The sequence below is a fragment of the Haemorhous mexicanus genome, chromosome W (genome assembly GCF_027477595.1).
Source record: "Haemorhous mexicanus isolate bHaeMex1 chromosome W, bHaeMex1.pri, whole genome shotgun sequence".
Classification (NCBI taxonomy): Eukaryota; Metazoa; Chordata; class Aves; order Passeriformes; family Fringillidae; genus Haemorhous; species Haemorhous mexicanus.
In genome coordinates, this window is record NC_082380.1 from 9,427,502 (window position 1) to 9,455,355 (window position 27,854).

At 42.8% G+C, this 27,854-nt stretch overlaps 2 protein-coding genes across 10 annotated transcripts in view; one reads left to right on the forward strand and one right to left on the reverse strand.

Moving 5' to 3' along the window:
• Positions 1 to 18,625, forward strand: part of LOC132341496 (polyadenylate-binding protein-interacting protein 1-like) — a 39,971-nt gene extending 21,346 nt beyond the window's left edge. For 2 of the 5 annotated variants that reach the window (XM_059873087.1, XM_059873091.1), the window contains exons 3-10: positions 280 to 468; positions 3,987 to 4,099; positions 6,718 to 6,829; positions 8,069 to 8,194; positions 9,558 to 9,664; positions 10,025 to 10,142; positions 10,270 to 10,324; positions 11,638 to 11,828. In XM_059873087.1, coding sequence (XP_059729070.1) covers positions 280 to 468; positions 3,987 to 4,099; positions 6,718 to 6,829; positions 8,069 to 8,194; positions 9,558 to 9,664; positions 10,025 to 10,142; positions 10,270 to 10,324; positions 11,638 to 11,828 — 1,011 coding nt within the window. Of the gene's footprint in view, positions 1 to 279; positions 469 to 3,986; positions 4,100 to 6,717; positions 6,830 to 8,068; positions 8,195 to 9,557; positions 9,665 to 10,024; positions 10,143 to 10,269; positions 10,325 to 11,637; positions 11,829 to 13,708 lie in introns of those variants that run through there. The other 3 variants (XM_059873088.1, XM_059873090.1, XM_059873092.1) reach the window with 3 other exon arrangements.
• LOC132341497 (RNA-binding E3 ubiquitin-protein ligase MEX3C-like) lies at positions 4,989 to 27,053 on the reverse strand. 5 transcript variants are annotated; one of them, XR_009490246.1, is made up of 4 exons: positions 26,564 to 27,051; positions 20,909 to 21,032; positions 10,251 to 10,372; positions 4,989 to 5,777 (listed from the first exon to the last, which is right to left on the reverse strand). XR_009490246.1 is itself a non-coding variant. In XM_059873096.1 (3 exons), the coding sequence occupies exons 1-3, from the start codon at positions 26,940 to 26,942 to the stop codon at positions 10,363 to 10,365; spliced, it is 510 nt and encodes a 169-aa protein (XP_059729079.1). In that variant the 5' UTR covers positions 26,943 to 27,051; the 3' UTR covers positions 10,243 to 10,362. The 5 variants fall into 5 exon arrangements, 4 of the variants coding, with proteins under 4 accessions (XP_059729079.1, XP_059729078.1, XP_059729077.1 ...); XM_059873096.1 differs by lacking the exon at positions 4,989 to 5,777 and having other exon boundaries at positions 10,243 to 10,369; XM_059873095.1 differs by lacking the exon at positions 4,989 to 5,777 and having other exon boundaries at positions 10,243 to 10,372.
• Positions 27,054 to 27,854: the final 801 nt, after the last annotated feature.

Here is a 27,854-nt window from a genome sequence, read left to right on the forward strand (position 1 = left end):
GTCAACTTGGCAAACTAATTTCTTTTTATGCGTTTTGCTGGGAGACCTTAATCTCTATGAAAACATGTTACCTAGTTCTTGACTCCTAAAGCTTTTTGATGCAGAGGTCTATATTTGCTAAAAATGTTGACGTGAAATGTGTAATAAAGGTCACGATCAAGTACGCAGAGCATCAGAAGTTACTCAAGACTAAGGGCTCTGGTTACTTCTGGAGGTAGTAAGTGTGACTATCTAAGGTTTCTTTTAAATAGCTGCTGGTATATTCTTTCACTTCTATAGGATTCTTCCTTTGAAGATGAATATGATGGCTATCTGACTTTGGCAGAGTATGTACAAGACTTTCTAAATCACCTTGCCGAGCAACCAGGTTGTTTTGAAACTGAAATAGAGCACTTTGCTGAAACAGTGAATGGCTGGGTCGCTGCAGATGAAACTTTGCAAGAACTTGTTGAACTCATATATCAACAGGTAGCCTGTGTATTCTGTCTTAACATGTTATGCCTCTGTTACCTAGTGTGCAAAATATGCATGCTAGTATTATTTGTTATATCATTGTGCCTACATAGTATTTTAATGCTTTGAATTTTTCTTTTTAGACTGAAATGTATAGGGAAAGATTTTTTTCAATAAACTGTAATGATATCTCAAGTGAGATACACTTGGCTGATTGATAAATTTCCCTAATTTACTCTGTTTCCTTTGTTGTGTATTTGGATCTCTCAGATCACATACTAGAGTTGAAATTACAGCAGTTCATTAAAGAAGTTATATTTGAATTGCTGGATTTACATAGCAGAGACTGTCAGTTGTACATTTTTATTCTATCCTACAAAAATATTCTTCATAATAGATATTTTTTGTTCTTTTGTATTAAAAAAACTATACCTACTTTGGGAAATGCTCTTTTTTACTGACAGACTTTGTTCTTCATTTGGTATTATAACTATTTCAGAACATCATAATTAGAAAAAAGGAAAGCTAGTCTGCCGGTAACTTGGTCTAGTCCCATTGATGGTCATGGAAACGAGGACAGAGACCTTGAGCTGAACTCTGTACTAATTGGGGGAGCCATTGGAAAAAGCAGCTTTATCTGTGTTGTTTAGCAAATTAGCTGCTTCTACTGTCTTCTGGGCTTGCTGCAGAAAATGAAGTCACACTTCTGCTTGCTATTTATTACATTAGGTATCTCCCATTCTCCTGAGTTGCTTTCAAATTCTACATTGAAGAATGTAAACTTTATGCATCTTTTAAGTGCAGATACTTGCAGTTTTTTTTACTGTGGAATAATCTGGGCTATGTAGAACCTACATGATTGTCACATATTGTGTAGAGTCATAAGAACTGTAGAGTCTTAAGTTTCTTACTATAATACAGAATTGATACACTAATTAAGAACAGTTTAGTTATACATTAAGATTACTTGTGCTGTGTTTAGCAGCATAATTTTTTCATCCTTTATTTGGACACAGGAAGAAAAGTTAATAAAAGATTAAAATATTCCAAATAACTTTATTTGAAGAAACTTCATAGATGTTTCATAAATTGACTCTTGTTTAAGATAAGTATTTTAATGTTGCCTCTTTTTCTCTCGCCCTATTTAAAACAAATCCAATGTTAGGGTTAGATGTGCCTTTCTTAACTGAGAAGCATTGAGTGTTATCAGTCTGAAAGATTACACTTTTTCTGAAAAATAAAACTTAGCTCAGTGCAAAATGCTGTCCTAGTATCCAAAAGCACATGATTTCAGCTTCATTGGATGTCAGGATATGACAATGTCTGAGTGTGAGTCAACTATGCTTATTCTTCTGTCTTGAGCCTCTGCTCAAGTATTTGTTTTTACTTGTCCTGGTTTATCTCAAAACTTCATTTAAATATGCTGAAGTGTGTTTATAAGCATCTGCATCAGTGATGTTTGAGCAGATCTACAGATGGTTTGTGAAGGAAAAAAGGCTAAAATAAAAGAAACCCAAATCCTGTACAATCTTCCCTTCATCTGGGTATCAGGTATCTTAGCCTGTCTGTAAGACTTAATTATATACTTTCCCCTGTTCTTCCTAAAATCCATTTATGTCTTGACAGAGTTAGCTTGTTTTCCAAAAGTTGAACGCTGACTTCATATCTTAAGAAGTCTTGACTATTGTGTAGTTACAGCAAGTAAAATTTCTCAAGATACATATTGGTAGGCTAGCTTTCATGCTTAGATTTTTACTTTTTTGGAGTTGGAGATAAAGTGGGATTACAAAGCAACAATAATTCAGGGAAGACGTTGTACTATAATGGGTGGTTCGTGAGATGTGAGATTGATTTATTTCTTTTTTTTGATCTCTGTGTGCTATGCCACATCAGAATACCCCAAATGGCATTGTTTCAGTATTTGATGTGACCACAAATACGGACAAACTGATTGGGAAGATAATAGTTTAAAAAAATACAGATGATGTCTGAAGTTGTTTTTGGTTTTGACTGTGTGGTGGTTTGTTTTGGTGGGATTTTGTTGGTTTGTTTTGTGTGTTTTATGGTGGTTTTCGGGGTTTTTGTTTGTTTGTGTGTGGCTTTTTTTTTTGTTGTTGAGGTTGGTTCTGGTTTTTTTTTCATTAGGAAAGAGAAGTGTAATTTAAGTGACATATTTTGCCTTATAAAAAGGGGGCCACCTCTTCAAGTCCAAACAACTGATTGAACTAAAGCACCAAAAAGCTCATTAGCTATTTTACATGTCTCTTACTGGAAACTGAAGTTGATTTAAGTTTCTTAGTTACTTAAATTTGCTGTATCTTTCAAAGATATCTCAGTTCTTTCCAGCAGTGTAATGCACATAGTACAGTTATGTTTTTAGTACATATTTTCCTCTGCTTGTAGAAGGTAAGTAGCTATAATGCATTGACATGATAATGGCAAGATGCTTTTTCAAGCATGTTAGAAGCAGAAGCATGCAAACACATTTAGAGCACTGATAGATGTAAAGGGAATGTTCAAAGATGATAAAGCCAAAGGAAAAGTTTAATGATTTCTTAGTATCCATGAGGTTGGTTTTTTTGGCAGAGCTGATTAAATGACTTAGACCAGAGCCTCTTTTCACTGAAGCTATATCTGAGAAATAATATCAAATTCAAGTCTTGTTAGAAGAGAGCTCAAAACAAATGAGCAGTAATAAATTGCCAAAATAAGGGAATGTTCTACTTTAAGTTCTAAGAGAGGTTAAATGTAAACACTAATGTATTCCAAATTACTTTTACCACCTCTTGGAATATTCAAGTATCAGTTTCAAAGCAAAATATTTTTCAGACAGTGTATAACTTATGTTGTGGAATTTTGTTGCCACCACCTGTTTTTAGATTATAAAAGTATAAATATTCAAAGTAACAGCACTTGTTTTAGAAAAAAGGACTTATCAAGAACTATTAACTGTAATGGTACAGTTTTAATATCTAAATCAGAAGTTTGCTATTCTGCCGTTTGCTGGAGCATGTACAGGAGAAAGTATTTATCTTTACTTACCATGTTCTTGTACTCTTTCCCTGAGCATTCCTTATTGCCAAAAATAAAAATCCGGACTAAATAGCTCTTAGACTGAATGAAGGTGATATATTTATTTTAACACACTGTTTGGTCCTTAAAAAAAGTCTTAATGTCTACTTTTGGTTTTGTTTTGTTTGTTTGGGGGTTTTTTTGTTTGTTTGGGTTTTTTAATTAACAGTTTGAAGGTGACTTTCAGATACTCTTTGGTGTAGGTCACAATGGAGAAGTAGAATTGAGAACAAATGGCACAATGCTGGTTATTTTCTTAAAGCCACAAAATCAATACAATGAACTTCAAAGCGCTGAAATGCATATAGCAAAGTGTTTATGAGAGAAAAATTACCATGAGAAATAGTAATTATTAATCTTATGTTCTGCAATTGTCTCATCAACTGTTGTTAAAGACAAATTTTCAAAAATCTAATCATGACTGCTATGAATAGTTTATTTTTCTACTTTTATTTTGGAAGGCCACATCTGTCCCAAATTTTTCCTACATGGGAGCACGGTTGTGTAACTATCTATCTCATCATCTAACCATTAGTACACAAAGTGGGAGCTTTCGGCAGTTGTTACTTCAAAGGTCAGTATCAGTGTGTCAATTTTAAACCTGTTATTTTCTCAGGTTATCTTCCTTTTCTGTATGTAACTCTTAACATAGTGTGCATATTTAAAAGAGAAATTTAAATTGAGGATTATTAAAGCATTGCTACAGACTAGATATCTAACACATATATTTTTAATATGAAAATAGGACTCCAAGTTCTGTAGGTTCCTTTCAGTTGAGAATATTGTACTGCTACCAAGTTATAGGGTGAATTCAAAAGGAAGTCAACTTTAAATTTATACTAAATGCATGTATATGTACTGTCTTTGTCCTTTGACTTTTGCCAGGGCTTATTTCATTGTGTTTTTTCTTTAATGACTTTTCTGGCTGGAGTTGCTGTGAAAAGTTTGTTGGTTTGCTCACTGACTTTACACCTATGATGCATAAAATCACGAAGGATAAATTTCTTCAATTTCCAGTTACTACAGAATTTGGGGGATCAAGGTTTAATAATGGTTAGACTTAGTTGACAAAAATGCAACATTTTTTTAAATGGATATGTTTGCTTTGAAATACTGTATGACACTTGAAGGAATAGTAACTTTAATACTTCAGAATTCTTTAGAAGTTAGTCTTTTTCTTTAAGGACTTTTGTCTTCCTAAGCTTCAGACTTGATTCTTACTTTAAAAGTTTCACTTAGCCCACCTATGTTTAGGAGTAAATGCATGATAAACTTTTAAAAATTACCTCACTGTGATGTTATCCTCATCCTTACTGTTTGCATTTCTATCTAAATTTTACTTCTGTCACTTAAAATGGTGTCATGGTTTGACTTTGGTGCAATGTTAGTGCTTTTATGAAAATACTTTCTCCCTGGTGTCTACTGTGAGATGTGATCAGAAATAGAGCAAAGCAGGCTCCAACTTAGGAATAAAAAGGAAAAAAACCCTTTATTAACCTACAACTATATATAAAGAGAAACACACAGAACTCGGAATGAAAACCTTCCAAAAACATTCCTCCTCCCCCCACCAAATTTCCAATACATCCGCCCCTCAGACCATCAACTCTCAGTCCATCACCACCCTTTAGATAATCAATTCTCAGTTCATCAAAGAGAGAGGAGTCCTTCTTGTACCATAGGCTTCCCCTGGAAACACAGTTGAGACCTCTTGCATTTCCATCTCACACGTGGCACCGCCTGGAGAACATTTGCCATTGTGACAATCTTCCTTCCAGGCCCAGTGCTCTCACCACTGTGCATGGACCAGAGCTTCTTTTATGGTTTTCCTTTTAAGGGTGCTTCGCCCAGTTCCAAAAAGAGCACAGTCTCTCACTTTTGGGACACCTGTCCCCCCCAAATTCACCCACTAGGGTAGAGGGGTCGCAAGAACAGAGATCTTTTTCTCCTTCACCGAAGATTGAGGGCACCACCACACTCCTCACCCGTCATCTCTGTTCATGCACTCCTTCATATAACATCACTGCACTGCCTTGGCTCCGAGCCACTGCCTCCCCATAAATGCAGTCTCTGTGTCACACGAAACATGGTTCTGTCCATGGCTATACAAGAAAAGTCCAGCCAAAGGCCACTCCATCACCTCCTCTCACCTAAGATTTTTCTCAACTTCTCTCGTGGCCCATTTCCTCTTATCTCTATCTCTCTTCTCATTCAACTCCAGGAGGAATCAGCATTTGTAAGGTTTCCATCATCTAAAAAAAGGGTTAAAAATCTCAGGCTCTGCCTGTCCAGAACTCCCACGGCTGCCCTGCTGGGCACCTTCTCACAGCAACCCCCTTTCTCCTTCACGGCTGGCCATGCTATCAAATTTCAAGGTGGCACAGGCACAGACACCAGCTCTCTCTCTCTCTCCTGGGGGAGGGGGGGTGTGTGCCTGGCCGAAGCCTCTCAGGGTTCCTCCACCCTTCCATCTTGCAGGGGCCTTCACCTCCCTTCTCTGTCCAAGGCCCCGGCCTACCTCACTCAGCCTCGTGGCTTTCCCTCCCACTCCCAGCCTGCAGCTGGGCAGGGGAGGTCTGACCTCTTTCACGAATGGAACCCAACAGAGCTTCTTCCTGGGAGTTCTCAGCTTTTAACCCTCCTGTGTTCTCAAAGGCATGTCCATGTCCTCAGTAGCCACACCAGGTACCAATATTCAAATCTGAGCACCTATTGGTTTGACCACAGCATCCCAAAAAACTGACTTCTTCTCAAAGCACAACAAATGGTAGGATAAAGAATTTATCAAATAAATGTCAAGACATCTAAAACAATGTGGGCAGCACCCTGAAAGGGGGAAAACATCTTTCAGAGTACACCTGTTATATTTCTGTTGATGTTTGTCTGCCCATGTTCAGCTTCCTGGACCCATATTCTAATATATAAACTATGTAACTGTCTTTTAATTTTTACATGTTGCAATTTCCTCTATTTTGTTTTGCTTACTCAGATGCCTCAGTGCTCACCTAGAAGAACAAAAATCTGCATTCTTTGTGAAGTCCTATCACTTCCTTCACAAATCAAACTTCCTAGTATTCAGCATTTAGTAGTTCTAATGCAGTGAATAAGTTCTTAGCATTCTATTAAATAAGTAGCATGTTGCATATGTTGGGTTGTCTATAGATTATATGATTTTTGCTTTAATGTTTTCAGGTGCCAAACAGAGTATGAAAACAGAGATGAAGCTGCCAAAGGAGATGAGACTGCTCAAAAACAATTTCATGCCTTTGTGTTGTTCTTAGCCGAACTTTACCTTAATCTAGAGGTAAGAAGAAAGTTGTATGTCATTCATATTCATTAATTTTTGTTGTGTTTAAGTAAACACTAAAATGGAATATCATTTGAGGTGTGAGTTTTTTGAGTTTCTTTTTTTAAAGGGAAAGGGGAATAAAGAAAAATAACTTAAGAACAGTTTAATTATAATATGTGTCCAAGAAACAGATAAACAAAAAGGACAAGATCATCAGAAGAGGAATATATAAAGATTAAAAAACTGGTCTAAGAATGCATAGAAAGAACCAGCCATAAACTAACTACCTTTGGAATGAACATTTTGGTTTGTTTTTTTTTTTTGTCTGGTAAACCCAGCAGATTACTACACTTAAACAACATAGCAAAATGTTACAACCTAGCAGAAGCAGATAGGTATCAATAACCCATGTAATTCAGTATTCAGCCACTAATAGGAGCTACTATCAAATGCTTGAGGAAGGCATGGGAATCTTCTAAATGAACAATAAAAATGCAGACCTTGAAAGATATTTCTTCTGAAGGTTGAGTCCTTGGCTTATGCATGAAGCATGAAATTTTGTATTTAGATCAGTTTGTTTTTGTTTCTGATATGTACAAAAAAATGTATGTACACATAAAAGTTCTTTGACTCTTATACCTGTGAGTTCAGTACGTTCACTGACTACTGTAGTGTCCTTAAAATCTATTTTTCACTGAATAATTTCAAAGGTTTGATTTAAGCAGACACTACTAGAATGTTCTGCTGGCACAAGGAAAGAAAACTCTGACACTTCCATTTTTATTCATAAGTGGGCCTTGAAATCTAATTTTCACTTACTAGAAGTAAAAAGGAAGCTTTCCAAAGGATTTGGGGAAGGGGAAGTTGCCTAGCTTGGAGTACAATTTATTTTTAAAGCATTTTTTCTGAATTTTTAAATATATTAAGAATGCCTTCTAGAAGTAAGGTACTCTACAGCTGCAGAGAATGCATAAGGTAGGATGGGAAAAGAGCATGGGATTCTGAGAATTTGGGATGATGTGGTTCACTTGCCAGGCATTTTGCAGCTTTTCTTAGCAATTGATTAGCAAAGAAAAAATGCTAGGCAGGCATTGTTATGTATATGTCAGAATTGCAAAGATACTGCTCTATATTCTAGAAATAGTTGTTATTTGACATTCAGCATCCAAGAGAGAAAATATGACTAAATGAATTTCTAAAACTGAAGTATTTTAAATGTAGTTGGGTTTTGGTTTTTGAAAATATATTTTGCAGATTAAAGGAACAAAGGGACAGGTCACACGAGCAGAAATTCTTCAAGAAGGCCTTCGGGAATTACTAAATGTGCTCTTCTCTAACCCTGTGGACAATAATTTGATGTGTGCAGTGAAACTGCTGAAGGTGAGACAGTAGTTTTAAAAGAAGAAAAAAAGTTGGTTTTAAATTTTTTTTAATATATCATCATAGTCCTGAATGAAGAGGGAAGCTCCAAGTATCTACAAATGTTGAAGTGTGTCTGTAGCTAGACTGGGCTACCTCATCAAACATTGGATTCACTACTGAAGCAATAGATGTCTCCTGTTGTCCTTTCCATTTAATATAGTGGTAGATACAGGCTTTTCACCTATTTGCTTTGCAGTATATTTATTTTTAATTAAACTGTCTTAGAGTCATTATCTAATTACCTAGGATCAATGCAGGACTGCAGTAGAAAACTGGGAATGTGAAACAAGTGCTTGCTTTTATCTTTGCATTTTATTCCTTTGTGTCATCAGACACCTTTCCAAGCATTTTTAGATCATGTAGTATTTATGCTGAGTAGATTAGGAACTGCTGCTAAGTTTGACCATAGTGGCAAAATTAATTTTTTGTAGTTTAACTCTTATTTCCTACTGTACAATTATTGGACAATGAATTAAGTACCTGTTCTTAACAGAAAAAGTTTTCATCCATAGCAATTCTAGACTGTCTGCTGTTAACACTCTCTCAGCAACAGCTTCAGTCTCACAGATTTTATGTATTAAAACTCAATTTGGCTTGGTCAGATAATTCTTGGCTCATCTTTACACATACCCAGGTGAAAATCTGTGGCATATCTGATTGTAGGTATGTTGACTAAAGTCTTTCTAAAACTTACTAGCCTATTGTTATTATCAGGTAAGCCTGTGGCATCATCTGCAAAAATATGGTCTCTTTTTTCATAGCATGTATTAAAGCAATTAAGATCTGACAAATGCTGTTAGTCTTTTCAGCAGGACTCAGAATGTTGTAAAATTTTTGTGTTGATGTGACACAAGTAATAGTATGGTCGAATGCAATCTCCATGTCCCACTGATACACAATCTCAGAAAGATGATGAAATGTAACACTTTTTACAAGAAATCATTGCAATATTCAAAAATGTATTTTGTTGTAATGTGATTGTTTCGTGGTGTAATTAAATCAATGAAGAGTTGTTTCAAAATCACATTTCAAGACTGAAATGAGGGAAGTGGCTGTGAAATTTTAGGCAACATTGGACATAGAGTTACCATACTGTCTGTAGTCTAAAATAAACTATTTATGTGATCATTAATCCATTCAACAAAAAGATGTCAAAGATTGGAACCTTCAATAGGTAGTCACATAATGCATCTAAATGCTATGGATTGTTAAAGAAACTCTTCTGTTGACAGTTTATTAAACTTTTATAATTCACTTTAAAAGAGAAAAAAAAAATACTAAGCAAAAAAATCTCCAACAAAACCTAATACCTTGTCTTTAGTTGACAGGCTCAGTTTTAGAAGATGCCTGGAAAGAAAAAGGAAAGAATGATATGGAGGAAATGATTCAGAGAATTGAAAATGTTGTGTTGGATGCAAACTGTAGCAGGTGAGAAGATAAATTTGTTTGCAGTATTTTGCTTTCATATTAAACAAAACATCTTAAAAATCTTCAAGAATAATGACCATGTTCAAAATATTTCCTTAAAAACTTTCGTTTACAAAAAGTAAGGTGATACGTTGGTCACTTTCATGTAGCAATTGTGGGGGGAGTGGTTCTTTCAGTTTTGGTTTTGTTCTGTTTTTTATCTTTTACTAGAGATTAATGTTCCACTTAATGAGATGGTTGTGTGTGTTTGTTTTCTGTTTGTCTGGTTTAAGTCCTTCCCCTCCCTCATTTGCCAACCATTAGCCCAATTATTGTTTTGCACAAATCATTTGAACTTTCATACTGCTTTTGTTTTTTCAGAGATGTGAAACATATGCTTCTGAAAGTAGTGGAACTACGATCAAGTAACTGGGGTAGAGATCATGAAACTTCTCCACATACAAAAGCTACTCCTGAAAATGACCCTAATTATTTTATGGTAAGAATATACTGGTATTTCAGTTCCTTAGTTTAATATGAATTTGATTCATAGGCAGTCATATTGCTAAAAGCTACAAACATCTGTCTCTGAACTCATATAACTTACTGTATAACTTTATTCTTAGAATGAACCAACATTTTACACTTCTGATGGTGTTCCTTTCACTGCAGCAGATCCGGGTATGTCCTCTGTTTTCTCAGTCTTTAAAAAGTTGCAATTATGTCCTGCTGAAGAACATAAAAAGTTGTTCTTAAAATATTTCAAACTCATACAACTTAACAGACAAAAATTATAGCTGAACTCCTGGCTTTGTGTAACACATGCCTTATTCTGTGTTAAAAGAAGGTAAATGTTTGAAATGGAGAACATGCAGTTGAGTTCATATAGTTCAGAAGAATTTGTGTCATAGTCCTCAGCACTTGGTTTCCACAGTGGAGACTTTCCGTTCTGAGGAGGCTGTAATCTGATCCTAAGACTCCTCCCATGGGACACCTGATAAAACCCCGGCCCCAGATCTCTGTTTCCTTCTCTGCTCTTGGCTCTCTGGGGCTCTGCTTGGGTGCTCGGGCTCCCAGGACTCCACCTCCTGATCCCCCCTCCCCTGGCACGGGGGGGGGGGGGGGGGGGGGGGGGGAGTGAAAATGTGGAAAACGCCAGTCACTTGTTTTTAAAATTTTAAAAGTTTAATAGTAATAAAATGGTTATAAAATAGCAATATAATTAGAGTAATAATAATTTTGGACAATTTGGATTAGGACAATATGAGACAACAGAAACAAAGAGTTACAGACGTCTGGGTACCTTTTTCTGGGCAACATAAGCCCGAAAAAGGACACCCGTTAACAAAGGATTAACCCTTAAAAACAACAGCCTGTTGCATATTCATACACTTCATACATGATGCATAAATTCCATTCAAACAAAGGATTCAGTCTGGTCATCGTCAACTTCTTCCTCTTAATCCTAATGGGCATCTTCATGGCTGAGCAAGGCGGGAAGAAGTTAGTTTCTTCTGATAAGGGAACAATAAATTCTCTTTCTTTGAAAGATTTAGGTGTCCTGTGGCTACTATCTGGTGTGAGTACCTCATTCCTTTCTTAAAAAAAATATCCCATATATATAGGTCCTATTTTAACTACAAAAGTTACCTTTTAACTACAATACTACATTTACCATACTACTAAAATGTTAATACAGCACTACTAATCAATACAGCATATTACATATAGTAAATATCTATGTAGAGCCATATAATATGCACTTTTCACAGAAAATAAAATGGACTCTCGTGCTAAACAACAAAGAGATTTGTCTTGTCTGTTTTCCCTGCTGTCGGCTGTGGTCTCCCTGGAGCAACATGCTGCTACACCACAGCTCTTTTGTTTGTCCATTGTTAGTAGCAAAAGGGTTTGTTTCTTTGTTTTCAAACTGTATAGATGTACATTAATTTAGAGGACTAATATATTACTGGATCTCATTTTTACTATGGCAGATTACCAAGAAAAATACCAAGAACTGCTTGAAAGAGAGGATTTGTTTCCAGACTATGAAGAAAATGGCATGGCTTTATCAGGACCTGGAGATCAGTATGTTTTCATTTTGAGTGATAGCTGTTGTGGGGTGGTTTTGGGGTTTTTTAACACTAGTTATTTTTACTGCAAATTTAGGAATCCAATCTTGTAAAAAATGAAATTAATAATTGTTATTTAGTTCTACAGTGGAAATTATGTGTCCATTCAGGTGGAAGTTGGTTTGTAATTACACAAGTTTGAAACATTTTATATTTATCCAGCTGAGTAGGGCAATTAAACTTCATATATTTTTGCCCATGTGTAACACTCTCTTCTGCATTTTTGAAAAAAAATTGCAAGCAAAATTATGCATCATACCTTCAGGTGTTGGTAATGAGACAATCTGAATTCATTCTAGCTAGAGATAATTACAATGTTTTCAGTATTTTTCAAAGGGAGAAGGTTGTTAAGGTTTTCTCTTCAGGATAACTAGTATTCCCTCAATTAATGGCCAAAGGGGAAGCAGCAGATGAAAATATAGTCTCACCTTCTGACACCAGTTTATAAGAATTTGATAGGAAATCTGTGAAAGAAAGACAGTCTAAAAGAAATTGCTCTGAGCTCTGTACTGGTTGAAGGAGGACTTTGAGATCATGATTTGATACTCAAAAGCATTTTCAGTGTTGTGTTTGTGTGATAAGAGCACTGGTCTGGATCATTGTTTTTGTTAGTAAATTAGCAAGCTTTTAGATGGCAACTAGCTGAGGGGAGTTACAGAAACTTTGGAAGATAAATTAGTGATGTCATCAGAAACCAACAAGATCATCCTGTGGAAAAAACTACCCTTCAGAACTGTTGTGTTTAGAACAACTTAAATGTGAAATGAATACAGACAGCAGTTCAACACAGCAAATCTGAAAAGTGGCATGTGAAAGACTGTGAGTCAATCTTCATGCAAGGTGACCATGGAACCTTCTTTGAAGGCTTAAGAAAAGCTTAGACAAATCTATCCTGATCCTCTATCAGCTATTTCTCATGACTGACATCAGGGAGAAGGGTTCTTGAGTTTCTTCTCAAGTCTACACTTCTACAGGAAAGGAAGAACAAACAAAATAAATCTGTTATCTGCTTTAATGCGCATGCTGATTCCCTTGTTTGGGACTAGAGCACAGAAGGTAATAAACTGTGCACCTGAAACTAATGCACCCTTTCTGAGAGTCAATACCTGCTGATTTCTTTTAAGGCTGTTTAGAATTATATACACTATCATGTTCAAGCTACAACTCCATTGTCCTAGTTTATGGTGATGAAAACTCCAGTTGGACCTAGAGAAAACAGGGAACACTCAAGTTACTTCTCAGTAACTGTGAGGAGGAAAAAAAAAAAGCTGTTAAGTGATCCCTATCACTTCCCATCTTGATTTTTTTTTTTTGAAACTCTGTTAGTCTCCACTCTGCACAATACTGATCATCATTAATGGGATCCAGTCTTTTCTGTGACCTAAGTAAGACAGGTCTTTTCCAAAAGACTGGTTAACATGTAATAGAAGGTAATAGAATGCAGATACAAAAAGGTGGTGAAGTAAGGTCGCCTTCTTTCATATATCAACAAATAGGAATACAGCTTTTCTAAATAAATATATTTTTCTGACTAGTGTGGAACCAAGAGAGTTGATACAGTATTTGAACTGGGATGTTAACCAACTAAAATTTTGCTAATATGATGCTAATAATATTTTTTGTAAATGCATCTGTGCAAATGTGTTATTACATTTTTGAAAGCTTCTATTACATTACTGCATTTTTCTATCATCTTGGAAATATTTCTGTCTTTTAACCTGTGGACAGTCTAAGATGATCTAAAATGGTGACAAACACTGTAGTAATTTGTACATATCTATGCTGCTTTGGGATTTCTGTTTGTTTTCCTAGGGCCCATAAGCTCTGTTTTATCCTTGATGTTTATGTAAAATATTTCACCTATTTACTGTTTCTGAAAATCTGTACATAAAATTAACAGTTTTGGTGGGGGTTTTTGTTTTTGTTTTTTTAGGTATTTTCATGATCTTGATAACAAGATGGATCCAGAAATTGAAGAAGCATATGAAAAATTCTGTCTAGAATCAGAACATAAGAGAAAACAGTGAGATGTTACACAATAACATACGTTTATTAAACCAGTTGTAGGTCTGGTTAGAGTACAGGGAGGCAAAAAACATTTGTACCAAAATGAGGAAGTTCACTTTCTAAAAGTACTCAAGCTACTCAATTTCTATTTTGTTAAACAGAATCTTCCAAAAGTTGTAAACTTATGCTCTGTAACTTAGTGTTGTGTATATATCACAATTTATTTTATGGACAGGTATATGAACAATGTTTGGCTGCAATAAAATTGATTTTAAAAGTATCATAACGGAAATTAAAATTTAATGGGGACCTGTCCCATAGGATTACCTTTGGGGGGGAAAAAGAGGAAAAATAAATCAATTTCAATTTAATTGCTTGCTTGGTTTAATATACACTAGGACATATCCTTTTTACCATATACTAGATCTGGTATTTAATTTTTTTTTCTGACTAAAGAGCACATGATCAATGACTTTTTTGGGACTTTTTTTCTGTAGATCCCAATCATGAAATCATGATAAGTGGTTTGTGAAGGGTTGTTTTTGTGGGGAGTTTTGGTTTTCTTTTTCCTTTTCCTTCCTCTTCCAAAACACATATATGAAGTCTGGACTCTTTCCTAGAATAAACATGGTACATGTTGATATGTGAAAAACCAAACAGTGTTTTGGAAATCATGTTCTTTCAAGACCTTTGGTTCAGGTAAGCTTATTTTCAACTTTTACAAGCAAAAACTATCCTGCAATTTGCTGTGTTCTTCAAGACTACATAAATATATTTATGTTTTAACCCATGCTTCTCCAGGAGTATGTGCAGTGCTTGGTATATTTTTTGAAACTATCTAACATGTCTAATCTCTCAACAATCCTTGTCACTTTCTCCATTATTCTAATTATTTTATATAGTTTAATTTTGTAGTTTGAGTCAACTCATATTTCATAAATGTTGACATTCTGAAGTCAACTGCTAGTTTTGTGAACCCATATAATCATGTTTGTCTTCCTAGGATATACCGTTGTAGTTGTTGCCAAATTCAGTTGTATTTCTTCCTATTACCTGTTACTGGTTAGACTGAGTAGAACCCCTTATGAAAAGCAAATGGGAAATATTTCCCAAAAGGCAATTGTAAAGAACATGCAGTATAAATATGCATATAAATAATTTTTTACTTATTTGGTGAAATGACTTGTGTATCTGCTAATACAGTGAGTACTGGGTGTTTAACATACTCTTTTAAGTTGAGGTTTTAGAAAAAAAAATTAACCAGCTTTGTTTCCTTTGGTATAGCTTTCTCTATCTTGTGTTTTTGCTTTAAAATGCAATTTTTTTTATTTTTTTTTTTTTGCATTGAAGTATGCATTTGTCCTGGTTACAGAGAGGAAGTGGAATTTAGAGCCATGTGGGCATGGCTAAGTTGCTATTCTCTATCACCTACATCATTGCTGGGGAGTGTAGCTTTGGGGAGAAGAAAAAGTGAGCACACCCCTGGAAATGGCACTGTCTCCCTCTTCATTGGAAGGGGTTGCTGTAGTATTGTTCACAAGGGTCCCAGGATGAGGGAAGAGACAAGAATGTTGACTCCATGTATCAGAGGGCTGATTTATTATTTTATGATATATTAAAAGAAAAAGATATATTAAAGCTATACTAAAGAGTAGAGGAAAGGATTTCATCAGAAGGCTGGCAAGGAATAGAAAGAAATGGAATGATAAAATCTTGTGACTGACTGAGACAGTCTGGACAGCTGGACTGTGATTGGCCTTTATTCCAAACAACCACGAGACCAATCACAGATCCACCTGTTGCATTCCACAGCAGCAGATAATCATTGTTTGCAGTTTGTTCCTGAGGCCTCTCAGCTTCTCAGGAGAAAAAATCCTACGGAAAGGATTTTTCAGAAAATATGTCTGTGACAGGTTGCTGGGATCAGCCCTGTGCACCTTGTCCTCTGCCACAGCTGCTGCCCATTCCCTTCCCAATCCTCTGAGACACAGCTCCAGAATGTGGTTCTGAAAAGCAGCAAATGTAGCTATGGGACATAACTGAAAAGTGTGGAGATTCTCAAGTGTCAGAAAAGCAGCAACAGCCACACAGAATGGAGCCCAGGGGAGCAGTGTGAAGCAGTGGTGAAAAAGAGTGGAGCCAAGTTCAGTGTAGCAGTCTGAAGAGGCAGCATGTTGCAGTGTGGATGATGTAACTTTTAGGGGTTTTTCCCATCATTGTTTTTTGTTGTCTCAAGCTCAGGGATGGGGAGAGCCAAGTGCAGGGAGTGCCTGCCATCTTGTCTTTGTCCCAGGGGGCCACATGGACACAAGTGATACCTGTGACTTAAGGGGAGCATCTGCCTTCTTGTCTTTGTCCCAGTGGCTACACAGAACTAAGTAGAGGTGATTAACACCTTCTGTGTGTAAAGCACCTTTTTTTTTTTTTAACATGCTTTTGTTATTAATATTGCTGCTGTTACTGTGGATTTCTTATTTCATTGCTGTTTGGTTTCAGTAAATTATCTCAACCCATAGTCTCTGCCTTTGTCCCTCTCTTATCAAAGGGGGTAGGGGTGTGGAGAGGTGGCTACGTGACAAAGGCCACGTAGACATGCTCTGGTTAGCTGACCAAGAATTGGAAAAGTACCGGACCCAGCTAATCTGAGCCCCTGCACCAGCAAGGACACGGTGGCCTTGAGCATAGCTGTAGTATGATAACAAGATGATGAGAAAAGACATGAGAAAAAGGAGATGTAAGTCATAAGGAATGAGGAAGTAAGGAGGGGAACTGATATCTATAGTATAACCAATAGATTGCTTAGCTTACAGAATATGCATGAGCTTATTACTTGTTGTGCATAAATGTCTGATGCTCTTATCAATAAATGAAGCTTGCTGATTCTCATATTGAGCATCCCGAGCCTCCCTCACTGCGACATAGGGGGAAGGGGAGTGCCTTATTTGGAGTATAGTTTCAAGCTGGTGTTAAACCACCATGTTCAATTGGTGCCCAACATGAGGCATGATACAGTTGAGATAACATCTTTCATCTATGCCTTTGTGTATTAGCTACAAAACCCCACTTACAAGGCTGCTTGGTCTGTCCACATGGTTGTGGTACCTAACCCTGTATATACTCCTGTATATGCATTATGTGTCCACAGCAGTGCTCTTTTTCAGAGCAAGGAGAGAGATCAGGGTTGCTTTGTTGTTGTACTGTGTGATATCAGTTTATGATGTGATAACATCAAGGATAATGGGGGTCATTTGGGATGAGTATTCAGTGTTGCTCTTCTGTCCTGGCTTTGGTTACTACCTCTGAGAATTCATTAATAATAGTACCCAGCCTGTGGTGGGAACAGGAGAGGATGATTTTCCCCAGCCTTTCACCTCCTTCTCTTCTTTCAGGCCTGGTACAACAACTTTTGAGGATTCTGAATTCCCTTTAGGTGTTAAGGAAAGTATGTTCTTGTTACTAAGTCTTCCAGGTCTCCTAAGTGTGGTCCACACCATGTTTAGAGTCAGGACAGAGATTTCTAGGGAAGTTGTCCCAAGATCTGCCCCAGGGGATGGATAGTCATGAGTTGCATAGAATGTGGGAGAAAATGGGCCAGCTTTTGATGGAGTATTCTGCTCCAATGGTTTGGAAGTTTACCCCTGAAAAACTATAGGACCCTGATAAAATGGCAGAATATTTGATTAAAAAATACTATGGCCATTCCAGAGAAGCACAAAGTTATGCAACATGCTGGGCCCTGGCTACTGTTTATCAGACACTGCTCAATACTAGACAGCACCCTCAGGGGAAGGAGGAAGAGGAAAACAGATCAACAGGCACTCAAACTCTGCAGCTGAACCAGAGAAACAACCCGTGCTGGTAGCAGTCACCCCTATACAGAAGAAAAAATCCAAGACCAAATCAGTTTGCATAGTGAGGGATGAAGAGGAAGCAGGGCTCTCACAACTAATGGAAGAGGCAGGGCCAGAGATAATCACCTGATCCCTGTTCCTGGGTAAGCTGCGAGATATGTGAAAATATTTCAGCCACCAGTAGGGTGAGCCCCTGGTGACCTGGCTGCTCTGATACTGGGGAAGCACAACCCACAGTTGAAACTGGATGGTGGTGAAGCCAAGCAACTTGGGTACCTGTCCTGGGACGTGGCCATTGACAAGGGGATTAGGAAAAGGGCAGAAATCCTCAGCCTCTGCAGGTGATTCCTATCAAGCGTGAAAGAAAGGTATCTTTGCAAAGTTGATCTATCAGTGCACCAAGACAAGTGGAACACCATGGAGAAAGGTATTGAGTACCTGTTCTAGGGTGACGTTATGATGCTTGTATCCCCATTCGTGTGTTCTGTTTATGCTGGATATTATGTTCTGTGCCTTCAAGACTGTCTCGGAAGAGTGAAAGTTTTGTTTCAGTTTCTTATCAGCCACTCCCCCACGGCTGGCGGGACACGGAGATGGGACAGCACATTGTGCTGCTTTTGCTTTTTGCCTGGCTTTTCGCTTTGCTCTTGCTCTGCTTCTGCTTTGCTTCTGCTTGCTCTTGCTTTTTGCCTCTTCTCATTAGTTAGTTTAGCTAAATAGTCCAAATTTTTCCTGGACTGTTTCTCCTTTCCTTTTTGGACCTACTCGAACCTGCTCCAGACTGGGGCCTGGGAAACACCGAGAGTTTGCACCTGGTGGCCTGCAGCAGCTACCCCAGCGCCGGAGGGACTGATAACAGAGCCACCACCCTCAGGAAAGACTTTCTGAATTTGTCATCTTTTTTCAGAGTGGTGAAAGAGTGGTGTCATCTGGTATTGTTCATTTTGTGTGCTGGGGGGTGCTGTGCCTGTTAAATAAACAGGTTCTTTCCACTTTTCTCTGAGGAATCCTTCCCAAACCGGTTGGGGGCAGGGGCCATGTGGGTTTGCTTTCTGGAGGAGCCCCCTTTGGAGGTTTTCTCCCAAATTTGCCCTAAACCAGGACAGTACCTCAGAGAATTAGCTGTGCTGGAGATAATCTATAGGGATTCAAATAATGAGCAATGCTATATAAATACAGATGACAAACCATATGGTGGAAATTCCTACAGAGTGTGCCAGTGTCATATGTCAACTCATTGAGAGTGATGTCATGGAAAGAAGGAGAACAAAAAGTGGACACTTTTCTTAGCAGACTCTAGCTATATGAAAAAACTATCTCCACCCCAATACAGGCCTGCATCTCATCTGTGGAAAGACTGTCCAAGGACTTCCAGCAATTAAAAGAGGAAATTAAAGAGGACCAGCAGAAATCTAAAGAGGGCTACCAGAAATTTAAGGAGGAAATGTCCCATGCCCCACCAGAATGGACCAGAATCTCTGCTATTGGGAGCAAATGCCTCTAAGGCCCAAAAATAACCTCATTCAACAAAGCTTTTAAAAAGGCTTGCAAGCTGTTCATGTACTCTGAGTTAGATGCACAGGAGTAACACCAACAAGATATTCTTAAGAGATCAAAACAAAAAAAACCTGACAACTTTAGAAAATCAGACAACTTGGGCAAAAGGTTTAGTTCAACATTCAATCAACATAAAATACTTCTCAAAGCTTTCACTTAGCAAACTCTAAGCTCACTCAATTCTAAGTTACTCAAAAATTCTGAGAAGAGAAAATTAGAAGAAAAAAGGGAGAAAGACATAAAAGATATAGAACAAGACACCTATAGCTACCAACTCCTGGGTTTCAGTGGTTCAGCTGATAGAAATTCCAAGAGGTAGGGTCAAGACATATGCTCACCTCATGTTCAGCTTTAAATATCCTTTGGCCTTCCTGGGCCCTTCCCCCAGGAGGGATTGCCTGTCATTTGGCCACTCAGGAGCTGGGTTAAGGGCTCCAGGGGCGGGTGTGGAGCATTGTCTCCAGGATGCCAGTCATTGGCAGCTGCTGTGGGGCTGGGATACAGGCTCTAGGAGTGGGGGGTTGTCATGGTTTGACACTGGCCCAACACCAGGCACCCACAAGAGTCTCTTGCTCACCCTCCACTGCTACAGCAGGGCAGAGGAGGGAAAAATGAAAAAATAAACCAAAAACAAAGGCTTCATGAGTAAGATAAGGACCGGGAGAAATATTTCAAGGGCAAAACAGGCTCAAATTGCAAAGTGAAATTTATTACTAACAGAATCAGAGGAGGATAATGAGAAGTCAAATAAGCCTTTAAGGTACCGTTTCCCCCCCAGCCCCTCCCCCCTTCCCACCAACAGTGCAGGGAGACAGGGCAGGGGAGTTTTGGTCAGTTCATCACCCAAGGTTTTCTTCTGCTGCTCAGGGAGAAGAATCCTTCCCTTGTGAGGCCATGGGGTCCCTCCTACTGGAGACAGTTCTCTATGAATTTCTCCAATGTGGTTCCAATCTCATGAGCAGCAGTCCTCCCAAAACTGTTGCAATGTGAACTCTCTCCATGGGCTAACAGTCCTCCCAAACCGCTGTGACATGGGTCTCTCTTTCCAAGGGGTGCAGTCCTCCAAGGACAGGCTGCTCCAGCCTGGAAGCAGGGGGCCCCTCTCTCCACGGGGTCTCCCACTGGATCACAGCCTCCTCCAGGCATCCACCCACTCTGGCATGGGCACTTCCCCTACAGGCAGATCTCTGCATCCCTCACAGGGACAACCTGCTTCACCATGGTCTTCACCACGGCCTGCAGAGGGATCTTGGTTTTGGCACCTGGAGCACCTTCTCCCCCTCCTCAACTGCTCTTGGTGTTGCCATGTTGTTTTCCCTCACATGTCCTCACCTCCTCCTCTTCTCTGACTAGGAGCAAAAACCCTGTGACTTTGTTTTGATTTTTTTCTTAAATATGTCATCACAGAGGCCTCAGCAGGCTCCCTCATTGGCCCAGTTTTGGCCAGCAGCATGTCCATCTTCAGAGCCATTGTCTTAGGTTGGAATTGGGGGATGTATTTGTTCTGGATTGCCAAGCAAATTGTATTCTATTTACCATATGTATGGCAGTTATCTTCTGTTAATTGGGGAGTTTTCTTAATCTCTTCCACAAACCAATCCTCCCTCCAGAAAATATCTTCTGTTAATGAGCCATTGAGTATCACTGCATGACTGATAAAAATTACATCATCCCATTGTGAGATGCTCTGTCCAGAGGGAGGAGCCAAGCATTCCTACCTGGATATAATCTGAGATTTTGGGACACCAGAGCAGCCTTTTCCCTCTGGATTCCCCGAGGAGCAGCTTTCTTCTCCACTGGATTCTCGGAGGAAGACCAGGCCCATCGATACCACCACTGGATCTGCAGAGGAAGACAACACCCTTCTACAGGATCACTGGTCCAGCAGAACCACACCTGACACTCCAGGAGGGCTGCAGCCACAATTCCAATTGGACTGCTACCAACACCCTGACCCACAGGGTGTCAGGTTGTGTTCTGACTCTTTCAGTGTTGTTTTAGTTTACTGCATTGTTTATTTTATCTTTTTTTAATTTTCTTCCCTATTAAAGAACTGTTATTCCTGCTCCCATATCTTTGCCTGAGAGCCCCCCTTAATTTCAAATTTATAGCAATTCAGAGGGAGGGGATTAACATTTTTCCATTTCAGGGGAGGCTCCTGCCTTCCTTAGAAGACACCTGTCTTTCCAAACCAAGACACTGCCCCTAAACACAGCCTTGCTACTCCAAAACCTGGCCTGTCTGCCCCTAAACCCAACCTTTCTATTCTTAAACATAAAGGTCAAGTTTAGGGGCAGGCAGGCCGGGTTTAGGGGCAGGTAGGCCGAGTTTAGGGGCAGAAAAGTCGGGTTTAGGGGCAGAAAAGTCGGGTTTAGGGGCAGGCAGGCCGGGTTTAGGGGCAGAAAAGTCGGGTTTAGGGGCAGAAAAGTCGGGTTTAGGGGCAGAAAAGTCGGGTTTGGGGCAGACAGGCCGGGTTTAGGGGCAGATAGGCCGGGTTTAGGGACAGAAAAGTCGGGTTTAGGGGCAGACAGGCCGGGTTTAGGGGCAGACAGGCCGGGTTTAGGTGCAGAAAAGTCGGGTTTAGGGGTTACTTAACTGGAGGCTCTGTAGGTGGGACAGGAGGGTCCCCAAAATGGTGGGAAGGAGTGAAGGGGGTCAGGACCCTCAGGGGGTGAAGATGAGGGTCCCACCCTGAGTATGAGGGGGCAGGAGGGTCCCCAAAATGGCGGGAGCAGGTGAAACAGGTAAGGACCCTCAGGGGTTGAAGATGAGGGTCCCACCTTGGGGTGTGAGGGGACAGGAAGGTCCCCAAAATGGCGGGAAGGTGTGAAGGGCCTCAGGACCCTCAGGGGGAGAAGATGAGGGGACCAAGAAGAAGCTGAAGATGAAGGTCCCACTTCAGTTGTGAGGGGACAGGAGGGTCCCCAAAATGGCGGGAAGCGGTGAAACAGGTCAGGACCCTCAGGGGTTGAAGATGAGGGTCCCACCCTGAGTATGAGTGGGCAGGAGGGTCCCCAAAATGGCGGGAAGGAGTGAAGGGCCTCAGGACCATCAGGGGGTGAGGATGAAGGTCCCACTTCAGTTGTGAGGGGACAGGAGGGTCTCCAAAATGGCGGGAGCAGGTGAAGCCCTCAGGGGATGAAGATGCGGGGACAGGGAAGGAGCTGAAGATGAAGGTCCCGCCTTGGAGTGTGAGGGAACAGGAGGGTCCCCAAAATGGCGGGAAGGTGTGAAGGGCCTCAGGACCCTCATGGGGTGAGGATGAAGGTCCCACTTCAGTTGTGAGGGGACAGGAGGGTCCCCAAAATGGCGGGAAGCGGTGAAACAGGTCAGGACCCTCAGGAGGTGTGAGGGGACAGGAGGGTCCCCAAAGTGTACGGCAGGAGGAAGAGGAGGGTCCCTCCCTGGGAGGTGACACAGGAAGGTCCCAGCCCAGGTGTGAGGGTCCCCAAAATGTCGGGAAGAGCTGAAGAAGGAACCAAGCCTCAGGGGGTGAGGATGAAGGTCCCACCATGGGGTGTGAGGGGACAGGAGGGTCCCCAAAATGGCGGGAAGGAGTGAAGGGGCTGAGGGCCCTCAGGGGGTGAGGATGAAGGTCTCACTTCAGTTGTGAGGGGACAGGAGGGTCCCCAAAATGGCGGGAAGGGGTGAAGGGCCTCAGGACCCTCAGGGGGTGAGGATGAAGGTCCCACCCTGAGTATGAGTGGGCAGGAGGGTCCCCAAAATGGCGGGAGCAGGTGAAGCCCTCAGGGGGTGAAGATGAGGGGACAGGGAAGGAGCTGAAGATGAAGGTCCCACTTCAGTTGTGAGGGGACAGGAGGGTCCCCAAAATGGCGGGAAGGAGTGAAGGGCCTCAGGACCCTCAGGGGGTGAAGATGAGGGGACCAAGAAGAAGCTGAAGATGAAGGTCCCACTTCAGTTGTGAGGGGATAGGAGGGTCCCCAAAATGGCGGGAAGGTGTGAAGGGGCTCAGGACCCTCAGGGGTGAGGATGAAGGTCCCACTTCAGTTGTGAGGGGACAGGAGGGTCCCCAAAATGGCGGGAGCAGGTGAAGCCTTCAGGGGGTGAAGATGAGGGGACAGAGAAGGAGCTGAAGATGAAGGTCCCACCTTGGAGTGTGAGGGAACAGGAGGGTCCTCAAAATGGTGGGATCAGGTGAAACAGGTAAGGACCCTCAGGGGGTGAGGATGAAGGTCCCACCCTGAGTATGAGGGGGCAGGAGGGTCCCGAAAATGGCGGGAAGGAGTGAAGGGCCTCAGGACCCTCAGGGGGTGAAGATGAGGGGACAGAGAAGGAGCTGAAGATGAAGGTCCCACCTTGGAGTCTGAGGGGACAGGAGGGTCCCCAAAATGGCGGGAAGGTGTGAAGGGGCTCAGGACCCTCATGGGGTGAGGATGAAGGTCCCACTTCAGTTGTGAGGGGACAGGAGGGTCCCCAAAATGGCGGGAAGCGGTGAAACAGGTCAGGACCCTCAGGAGGTGTGAGGGAACAGGAGGGTCCCCAAAGTGTGTGGCAGGAGGAAGAGGAGGGTCCCTCCCTGAGAGGTGACACAGGAAGGTCCCAGCCCAGGTGTGAGGGTCCCCAAAATGGCGGGAAGAGCTGAAGAAAGAACCAAGCCTCAGGGGGTGAGGATGAAGGTCCCACTAAGGGGTGTGAGGGGACAGGAGGGTCCCCAAAATGGCGGGAAGGTGTGAAGGGGCTGAGGACCCTCAGGGGGTGAGGATGAAGGTCCCACCCTGAGTATGAGTGGGCAGGAGGGTCCCCAAAATGGCGGGAGCAGGTGAAGCCCTCAGGGGGTGAAGATGAGGGGACAGAGAGGGAGCTGAAGATGAAGGTCCCACCTTGGAGTGTGAGGGGACAGGAGGGTCCCCAAAATGGCGGGAAGGTGTGAAGGGCCTCAGGACCCTCAGGGGGTGAAGATGAGGGGACCAAGAAGAAGCTGAAGATGAAGGTCCCACTTCAGTTGTGAGGGGACAGGAGGGTCCCCAAAATGGCGGGAGCAGGTGAAGCCCTCAGGGGGTGAAGATGAGGGGACAGAGAGGGAGCTGAAGATGAAGGTCCCACCTTGGAGTGTGAGGGGACAGGAGGGTCCCCAAAATGGCGGGAAGGTGTGAAGGGCCTCAGGACCCTCAGGGGGTGAAGATGAGGGGACCAAGAAGAAGCTGAAGATGAAGGTCCCACTTCAGTTGTGAGGGGACAGGAGGGTCCCCAAAATGGCGGGAAGAGAAGAAGGAGTCAGGACCCTCATGGGGTGAGGATGAAGGTCCCACTTCAGTTGTGAGGGGACAGGAGGGTCCCCAAAATGGCGGGAAGCGGTGAAACAGGCCAGGAACCTCAGGAGGTGTGAAGGGACAGGAGGGTCCCCAAAGTGTGCGGCAGGAGGAAGAGGAGGGTCCCTCCCTGGGAGGTGACACAGGAAGGTCCCAGCCCAGGTGTGAGGGTCCCCAAAATGGCGGGAAGAGCTGAAGAAGGAACCAAGCCTCAGGGGATGAGGATGAAGGTCCCACCCTGGGTGTGAGGGGACAGGAGGGTCCCCAAAATGGCGGGAAGGTGTGAAGGGGCTCAGGACCCTCAGGGGGTGAGGATGAAGGTCCCACCATGGGGTGTGAGGGGGCAGGAGGGTCCCCAAAATGGCGGGATCAGGTGAAGCCCTCAGGGGGTGAAGATGAGGGGACAGGGAAGGAGCTGAAGATGAAGGTCCCACCTTGGGCTGTGAGGGGACAGGAGGGTCCCCAAAATGGCGGGAACAGGTGAAACAGGTCAGGACCCTCAGGGGTTGAAGATGAGGGTCCCACTTTGGGTGTGAGGGGACAGGAGGGTCCCCAAAATGGCGGGAAGTTGTGAAGGGGCTCAGGACCCTCATGGGGTGAGGATGAAGGTCTCACTTCAGTTGTGAGGGGACAGGAGGGTCCCCAAAATGGCGGGAACAGGTGAAACAGGTCAGGACCCTCAGGGGGTGAAGATGAGGGTCCCACTTTGGGTAGGAGGGGACAGGAAGGTCCCCAAAATGGCGGGAAGGTGTGAAGGGGCTGAGAACCCTCAGGGGGTGAGGATGAAGGTCTCACTTCAGTTGTGAGGGGACAGGAGGGTCCCCAAAATGGCGGGAAGGAGTGAAGGGGCTCAGGACCCTCATGGGGTGAGGATGAAGGTCCCACTTCAGTTGTGAGGGGACAGGAGGGTCCCCAAAATGGCGGGAACAGGTGAAACAGGTCAGGACCCTCAGGAGGTGTGAGGGGACAGGAGGGTCCCCAAAGTGTGCGGCAGGAGGAAGAGGAGGGTCCCTCCCTGGGAGGTGACACAGGAAGGTCCCAGCCCAGGTGTGAGGGTCCCCAAAATGGCGGGAAGAGCTGAAGAAGGAACCAAGCCTCAGGGGGTGAGGATGAAGGTCCCACCATGGGGTGTGAGGGGACAGGAGGGTCCCCAAAATGGCGGGAAGGTGTGAAGGGCCTCAGGACCCTCATGGGGTGAGGATGAAGGTCCCACTTCAGTTGTGAGGGGACAGGAGGGTCCCCAAATTGGCGGGAACAGGTGAAACAGGTAAGGACCCTCAGGGGGTGAGGATGAAGGTCCCACCCTGAATATGAGGGGGCAGGAGGGTCCCCAAAATGGCGGGAGCAGGTGAAGCCCTCAGGGGGTGAAGATGAGGGGACAGAGAAGGAGCTGAAGATGAAGGTCCCACCTTGGAGTGTGAGGGGACAGGAGGGTTCCCAAAATGGCGGGAAGGAGTGAAGGGCCTCAGGACCCTCAGGGGGAGAAGATGAGGGGACCAAGAAGAAGATGAAGGTCCCACTTCAGTTGTGAGGGGACAGGAGGGTCCCCAAAATGGCGGGAACAGGTGAAACAGGTCAGGACCCTCAGGAGGTGTGAGGGGACAGGAGGGTCCCCAAAGTGTGCGGCAGGAGGAAGAGGAGGGTCCCGTCCCTGTGAGGACGTGACACAGGAAGGTCCCAGCCCAGGTGTGAGGGTCCCCAAAATGGCGGGAAGAGCTGAAGAAGGAACCAAGCCTCAGGGGGTGAGGATGAAGGTCCCACCATGGGGTGTGAGGGGACAGGAGGGTCCCCAAAATGGCGGGAAGGTGTGAAGGGGGTCAGGACCCTCAGGGGGTGAGGATGAAGGTCCCACTTCAGTTGTGAGGGGACAGGAGGGTCCCCAAAATGGCGGGAAGGAGTGAAGGGCCTCAGGACCCTCAGGAGGTGTGAGGGGACAGGAGGGTCCCCAAAGTGTACGGCAGGAGGAAGAGGAGGGTCCCTCCCTGAGAGGTGACACAGGAAGGTCCCAGCCCAGGAGTGAGGGTCCCCAAAATGGCGGGAAGAGCTGAAGAAGGAACCACTCCTGAGTCCCCCTCAGCGCCGCCATTGCCTCCCCTCACTCACCCTGACGCCCCACGATCTCGGCCACATGCTCGGAGCTGGGCACGGCCACGCACTCGGTGGTGTTGACGCTTTTCTTCCTCAGCAGCGCCGCCTGTTCTCCTCCAACAGCCCCGAGCTCACCGCAGGCCTGCGACTGCATGGCCGCCATCATTCCCCGGCCTCCCGTAACATCCAGGCCGCGCGGGAGTAACAACAACGCGGCTTCATCGTCTTCATCCTCCCTCAGCTCCGCCTCGCCGCCATCCTCCTCCTCCTCCTCCTCCTCCTCTTCTTCCTCCTCCGGGCCGGTTTGGGCGAAGCCGAGGCCTTGCAGGCGTTGCTGGAGGAGCAGCAGCGCCGGCTCGGCGGCTTCGTTGGCCTCGGCGGCTCCGCTCGGCATGGCGGACGCGGTTATGAGAGCGGAGCCGCCATGGCCGGGGCTGAGCGGCGGTGCCGGAGCTCAGCGCGGCGCGGCCATGGCGGCGGAAGCGGAGAGGGGAGGAGAGACGTGATTGGTTGATTGGGAGAAGAGGGGTGGGGTTTAGGCGTGATTGTGAGATTTTATTGGTTGATAAAGGAGGGACGGGCTGTCAATCATTAATAATCACGCCCCACTCGCGTACACTCTCATTGGCTGAGCAACTGAGTGGGCGGAGCTTCAGAGTGATTGACAGGTGAGGCGTGAGGGAAAATGATTTTTTGGCGTTTTCAACTCAATTTTTTGGATTTTGAGCCAATTTTTTGGTATTTTAATAAAATTTTTTTGGGGTTTCCGATCTTTAGATTTTCATCTCTTTCCCGATCCTGATCGCTCTTGGGATATCCCCCCCAAAAATTCCCAAAATTTTGGTTAAAATCCACAAAAAAGGGGGATGGGAAGCCAAAAATTCGGATTTAGGTTAAAAAAAAAAAAATTAGGATTAGAATCCCTAACAAACGAGGATTAAACCCTTAAAATTTCGTTATAATCCTAAAAATGGCCCCAAAAAACCCCAAAATGCCTCAAAAAAGAGTCCAAAAAAGGGCCCAAAAGGGTCCAAAAATGGTTCAAAAATGCTCCAAAAATGAGTCAAAAAATGCCTCAAAAATGTCCAAAAAAACCCCAAAAATTCCCTAAAAAATGCCCAAAAATGGCACCAAAAAGTTCAAAAAAGACCCAAAAAATTCCTTAAAAATTCCCCCAAAGGGTCACCAAAAATGGCCCAAAAAGGGACCCCAAAAAAAAATCTTCAAAATTTTCAAAAAATTCCCCAAAAATCTTAAAAATATTTTAAAAAATCCCCCAAAAATTCTGAAAAAATCCCCAAAAAAT

Coding starts and splice junctions, on each gene's coding strand:
- LOC132341497 (XM_059873093.1), bottom strand. CDS start 26,942: ATGCCGAGCGGAGCCGCCGAGGCCAACGAAGCCGCCGAGCCGGCGCTG. Junction 21,033..26,563: donor CGAGATCGTGGGGCGTCAGG/GTGAGTGAGGGG, acceptor CTTCCTCTGCAG/ATCCAGTGGTGGTATCGATG. Junction 12,982..20,908: donor AAATCTCAGATTATATCCAG/GTAGGAATGCTT, acceptor TGTTTTCTCTAG/GTCCAACTGGAGTTTTCATC.